The following is a 6,675-nucleotide window of genomic DNA, read 5'->3' on the forward strand; positions in this document are numbered from 1 at the left end:
ATGATCAGCACTGCGAAAAGGAGTTAGAATATTACAAAATTCTCTTTGCGAATATTGTTTGGAAAATATATTTTGATACATTGGATATTAACTTGTGGAATATGTTTGCCGATATTAATCCATCAACGTGCAACGACGTTCCATAGAAACTTTGTAGTGAGGACTCGTCTCGCCCGAGATTACTCTCCTTATTCTAATGGTTCCCCAGGGAGACGACCAAACAGCTATGCACTAGTTAGACTATGTCGTCTGATCTCATAGATAAACAAGTTTTTCGGTCTTTTATTCTAAAACTACTGCACGATCAAATATTCGCATATCTCGCCTACGATTCGTGGTGCGTTCCACGTTATTATTTACGTGACTCTTACGGACATACGTACAGCCGGTGTCAGACTACGTATTGGGAAATGTTTTGTTTGATCCAATTCCGATGTGCAAATAAAACTCCCAATCTTCAAGGCATGGTCTGATACGAGCTCAAAAAAGAGCATTGATATAAAAATTGGGGTCGGACCAACTAAAAGCAGCTTTAGCAGACAATGTTTTGCCTGATCCAATTCCAATTTCCAAGACAAAAATCTGAATCCTCAATTCATGCTCCGCTAGCTCGTTCACGAAGCGTTCATAAAAAAACTGCAGCGGTAAACGTGCGAGAGATCGCCGTTCCAAGTTTTTTCCATTCCTCCAGAGACCACCTGTGAACGTCGCCTAGTCGGCCCTGAAAGATTTCTGGATCGCCCTAACCGATCACCGGTGCATCCACCTTACGACCCTCCGACCGTCCGTACGAGCGGGGGCGATCACGTAGATTGCTCGTGCCGCCCGCGTGAACCACCCCGGCGCGATTCCGAGCCCGGGGTAGATTCGTAAGAAATCGATACGCGGCGAACCTGCCACCTGCTGGCAGCCTCGGTCCACCCTCGGCGGCAGGTTACGCCGGTAGCTTCTTTGCCAGTTCGTTTTCCAGGACACGGAGCGGAGCCGACCCCTTGAAAGTCCGGGGCTTTTCCCCGGGATTGAGAATAAAGGCCTCGAGCCGCGTCCGACCGGCTCGATACGATACGATCACCCTCGTCGCGGTCGGCTACACCTGTCTCTCCGTTACATTTGCCTAAACAATGAGCGCGCATCATCGTCGGGGCTCGTCGTCGAGGATCGGGGACAGAGCTTCCTCTCTGTCGCTATGCCAGTCGGAATATGGATGCGGGATGCATGCGACACGCATGACGAAATTACCGGTGCGTCTGACGCACGAGAGTCGCGCCGGGGGACTCGAGGCGAATAAATAATTCCGTAGCGCGACAATTCACAACTGGTACAGAAACGGGCGTGCCGCACGTAGGCACGATGCCGCGAGCGCATCTCGTATGACGAGTATATTTCCACGGGTCGAACCGGGCGACTCGCCAAAAAGGATAAATGTTTCCGTAGGAATTTCTGTCACGCTCCGTCAAAGTCAGTCGTCTTGAACTCTCGTCATCTGAATTTGCACGTTGTTTGCATATAGTCGAGTCCAAATCAAATATGTGTTTCCAGTATATTTTTTTTCGTAATAATGTTTGTGGTAGAATGCATTTCCTTACATGATTAGTTATGATCCGCGTTATTTCGTTATTTCGTGAAATTTAAGATTTACGTGCAATTTCACGAATTTGACGTTTCAAAGATGATAATCGAAAATGTCACGGATGTACGTCAACAAATAAATCATAGAATTGATCGTTCGACTCATGACAGTTTGCAGCAGAATAACATCCTTCGCAGATGACATTTAAGTCGAGATATAAATAAAACCGGCAAACCGGGGCACGAGCTCTACGAATGTGACAAATAAATCTGCTAAATATATATTGTAGTTCACAGAATGTATTTAGCATTGGCCATCTCTTTTTCTGACATTTAAATAATGGATTAAAGTCTGCAAATATAAATCGGAAGCCATAACTCGAGAATCTCATCGTAAGTCAATGACATTTTTATAATTATCGTGAAAATGCTTCTATAAAATAATAATTAATTATTGTTTCATTACATATTTGTCACAACAGTTATAGCTTTTTACAAAGTTTCATCGCAATCGGAAGTAAGCCTTTTTCGAAACTCCATCCAATTTGAGAATATGTAGGAAATCCGAAATTTTTAATTTTCCATTAAATCGCATATTCTGTTATCGTAATTATATGTCATAACTTCGCGACAGTTGATCTAATTTAATACGTAACAAATAAATTTCAGGAGCGTGTTATGTTCATTTGGAAGTTTCCCAATTTTCCCATGCACAGTTCCAGTCTAAAGAATATTATTCTAGTTTCCATTCTGCTCTGTTATCTTCCTTTATCTTTGTCTTCCTTTATCTCGTAAATGGCGATAACGAGCGAGATGCGACATGCAATAAGCGCTGTCGTTAATTTCGAAAGACGGTTTTCCTCAAGCATCTATATCTCCATATTTTTTCATTAAGAAGTTGCATAATTAAACGGAGCTTAAGTAAAAAGATACACGCATCACGACTCTCCGTTTTTCTCCGTTTGCTCTCCTCGTTTTCTCGTCTCCTCTCCTGGCCGTTTTATGTTCAATAAAAATTTTTAACAGTACACTTCGTCTTCGCGCTTTTTTATCTCGAGATGAAGTATGCCTACGTACTCTATGTACAATATAAAAAGCGCACTCTCCTCTCAAACTCTTTGAACTCCTTGAACTTTGACAAGAGAGAGAGAGAGAAGAGAGATTAAGCGAAGAATTCAGTATCGGTCATGGTGCAAGTGAGCAGCAAAACAGTGAAGCTACTGTCCTATTTACGTTTAACTTTATAGAGAAATTTTTCGTCAAAAATAAAAGTACAAATTACAATAATTTATTCTCTGATAATAAAAAGAAGAAAGGATCTATCCAGATAATCTTCTTCGAAAGAATTAAGTACGAAAGAACTAAATGCAGATCCAAATTATGAAGAAAGTAACGAATGATTACATTTCCCGAACAAGGAATAAATTTCCTGAGCAAGCATATAATAAAGTAACACCAAAAATTCAATTAGATCATTTACATCCAGTTTTAAACCATTCTTCGCAATATCTTGCTGAAACTTGCCATTACTAAAACTATATATCTTTCTTCTTCGTTTGAAAATGAAAACGCTAGCACCAGATCTAAATGGAGCATCCGTTCGACAAGTCTGATCTCAATAAATTTCGAGTCGAATTCTTGCAAGAATCGTCATTGAGTAGCCGCGTCATCGGGTGGCCTAATTTCTCACGCTCTGCGTCAACCCGGCGCGTAATATGGAACGGAGGGAGACGGGCTCTCTGTCAGGTCTCGGAAGATTAAACAGGGAGGAAAGGAGGCACACACGGCCACGGCGTACGAGGGACGCGGCGGTTTATACGAAGACACGAGGAGCACAGTTGCGGGTGTTGCGCCCGCACAGATATTGATCGTTCGGGTCACGCAACAGGCTGCTTGTCAGGACACCACTCGTCAGGTTGTGCTCCAAGGTAGCAACCGCCTGAAGGACTCTCCACGGTAACCCGCACAGTCGAGGGCCCGCAATAATTTATAAGACGGAGCCGTCAGTGCAGCCGACGATCGAATATCGCCGGTCGCATATCCGGATACATTCCCGTGCCGATTTGCCGGCATTATCGATCATACTCATGTCGATTAGCGAGCAACGTCGGCCCCCCGCGCGTCCAGCAAATTGTCGAGCAGATGAGATTGCGCGGAGAGAATTGATTCATGCAGAGAGAATAGCATGAATTTTTAGTCCGTCATTCAACGGTTTTTTTTTTAATATAAAAACGCGCTGAATGTTTAAGTTGAGCAACTAGCATTTAAGATCCCTTTTTTAGAAAAATTAAGGACTATTGCATAAATTAGAAGCTAATTGTATTATAAAATCGGGGCAACAGTTTCGATTCTGTATATAGAGATGTTTTTTCATTTTTCATTGCATAACTGCAATTTTATGATGTTTATCTGTTTTATTTGCAACTTGATGTTGCTTGCAGGTTCTTCTCTGAATTCAAAATTTAATTTTCTCCGCGTGAATCTTTTCCCGTCCAATTCTAAAAGCATTAAATTTGCTTTGTTACAAATAGCATGTTTTTGCCAAAGCGTCGTGGACTTTTCTAAAAATATTTTCGCAAATTTGTATCGCTTTGATTTATTTTCACATTTATGAACGCGGTCTATAGTAAGCTGCTGCATACTGTTGTATTTTATACTTTATTTATTTATTGTGCAATATACATGCACAAATTATTTAGAAAATGCGATATTAATAAATGAAAGAAAATTAATTTATTGGTGATAACTGTGTTATTTAAAAAAAAAGTATTATTGGAATGTTAAATAATATAATAATTTCTAATAATAAATCAAGAACATTTTAATAATAAAAGGAACAAAATGCAATTCTTTAAAATGTTATCAATTTTCTTTATCGTCTGAAGATATAATACGTACGTACTCGTGAGTTGCTATAGAGTGCGTTACTCGACAGTCTCATTCTCGCGTTTTACAAAATGTACAATACCATCGTTGCTTCTTATTATAATTTTAGTTAATTTTAATATCAAAATTCTATTAAATGTTCTTACAATTTCCAAAGTTTTTACATTTTACATTTTTGTTTTTATAGTTTCATGGAATTCGTGGTATCCATTTTTTAAAACTAAACTTGTTCATAAAATATTATTAAACATTTGCAGATTCAGATAAAATATTTCAACTATTGCAAAAAGAAGAGCCTTTGAGTGGAAATAATTCGAGAAGCTTTTACACGATCGGTTGCCGGCGTAACGCACGATTAATTTTTTAATGATATTTTACGAATGTCTGTTTAACAAAAACTGTAAATCCCATAGACATGTATAAATAAACGGAGCAATAGACTGCGATAGATACAGAGAATGCGTATAATCTCCACGCAAAGCTCTTTTATGCATAAAAATCGCGGAAAATACGAAGCGATTTGAACGCAAATATCATGCACGCACTTCGCACCGTTCTTTGCAACTGATCGCGATTCGAGATCAACGAAGTGCGATATTGAGTTTCTCGAAAGGATGAAAATAGTGCGCCATAATTATAGAAAAAATTATGAAGTATTCAACTATAATAAATATTTTATATATATACAGGATTTCCCAGATTTACCGTATCACCGGTCCAGGGCAGACTCCTGACGTCATTCCAAGACGAAGGTTTCTCCTGCAAAATGTCGAGGGTGGCGTTAATACATAATTCTCTATGTTAAAAAATTATTATATATTTAAATAGTTTTTCATAATATTCTTACGAACCTCTTGTTAAGCATTCTTCTCTTTTTTTCTTAATTTTTGCACATTACCGGACGCGAGTTACACACACACACAAGCACACAAAATAATTCTGCAGATACAATGATAAGTTGCGGAATAGAAATCGGCGGAACGGTAAAAAGAATCGAACCAATCACGAGCGTCCCGCCATTTTCGCATTGCGCATATTCCGCACCATGGCCCCGCGCCATCAGTATTTACTAGGCGAAGTCTCAGGATGGCGCCACTGTTGCTAGCGTAACTCCTTTCATGGCGGTTCGACAACTTTGCTCTATGGCTCCGTGGCAGGTTATGGCTGACATATGTTGTACGTGTCACCGGTACTTGCCACGCGTGTACGAGAGACTTTCAAACGATCTCTGTTTTCTAAGTAACGCACGCAGAAGTCAACGAACATGACTGCGTTTACGATACTGCACAAGTTTTGGTTGGAATACACAAAAAATACGCCCAAGAAACTCAAGATTATCGATGCGTACCTGCTGTACGTGTTCCTGACGGGTGTCACCCAGTTCGTGTATTGTTGTCTCGTCGGCACGTTCCCGTTCAACAGTTTTCTCAGCGGTTTCATATCCTGCGTGTCTTGCTTCATTCTAGGAGGTAATTATACTGCGTTAGATCGATTTTTACATAAATCTTGTTACTCGCGCATTCAAGGAAATTTCTTGACATTTCTTGGCATTAGGAATACAATTTATGAGACATTATACAATTTAATATTTAAAAACATTGAGATAGACTAGTAAAATTGTATGTTTGACCTAGTTTTTGTTTATTTTTTGCTTGTTTTATAATAAATTGCATATATCAACAAATCCCGAGCTACTGTATACGATTTTATGCATAACCTGTTTATAGAGATAAATCTCCATGTTTGTACTTTATAAGTAAAATTATTTGGTACTCTTTGTTTCAGTTTGCCTCCGATTACAAGTTAACCCACAGAATAAGAGTCAATTTCATGGTATAAGCCCGGAAAGAGGATTTGCAGACTTCATTTTTGCACATATTATCCTGCACATTGTCATAATGAATTTCATTGGATAATATACACAATTGTGATCGTGCAATTACAATTACAGATCAACGTTACGTATCCACTTAGAGAATAAATTAATTCCGATGTATAATATGTTTTTGTACTTGTGAATACAATTCATAATCGTTGAATAAAATTAATGAAATTAACAATCATCTCTTCCTCATGTAATCCCCTCCGTAATTATATTATAGAACCGATAAGAATCAGAACTATTATCATAACATCTTTTATTCATGTAGTAATAAATTAAAATAGTTTTGTAATATCCATATAAAATGTAAGATGAAAGTATAATTTGATATCTTAAAC

At 38.8% G+C, this 6,675-nt stretch overlaps 1 protein-coding gene across 1 annotated transcript; it reads left to right on the forward strand.

Annotated features, from left to right (window-relative positions):
* The first annotated feature begins 5,588 nt into the window (after positions 1 to 5,588).
* On the forward strand, positions 5,589 to 6,515 carry LOC105278404 (dolichyl-diphosphooligosaccharide--protein glycosyltransferase subunit DAD1). Its single transcript, XM_011337466.3, has 2 exons — positions 5,589 to 5,924; positions 6,241 to 6,515. The coding sequence occupies exons 1-2, from the start codon at positions 5,720 to 5,722 to the stop codon at positions 6,369 to 6,371; spliced, it is 336 nt and encodes a 111-aa protein (XP_011335768.1). The 5' UTR covers positions 5,589 to 5,719; the 3' UTR covers positions 6,372 to 6,515.
* Positions 6,516 to 6,675: the final 160 nt, after the last annotated feature.

This window comes from Ooceraea biroi, chromosome 10 (genome assembly GCF_003672135.1).
Source record: "Ooceraea biroi isolate clonal line C1 chromosome 10, Obir_v5.4, whole genome shotgun sequence".
NCBI lineage: Eukaryota > Metazoa > Arthropoda > Insecta > Hymenoptera > Formicidae > Ooceraea > Ooceraea biroi.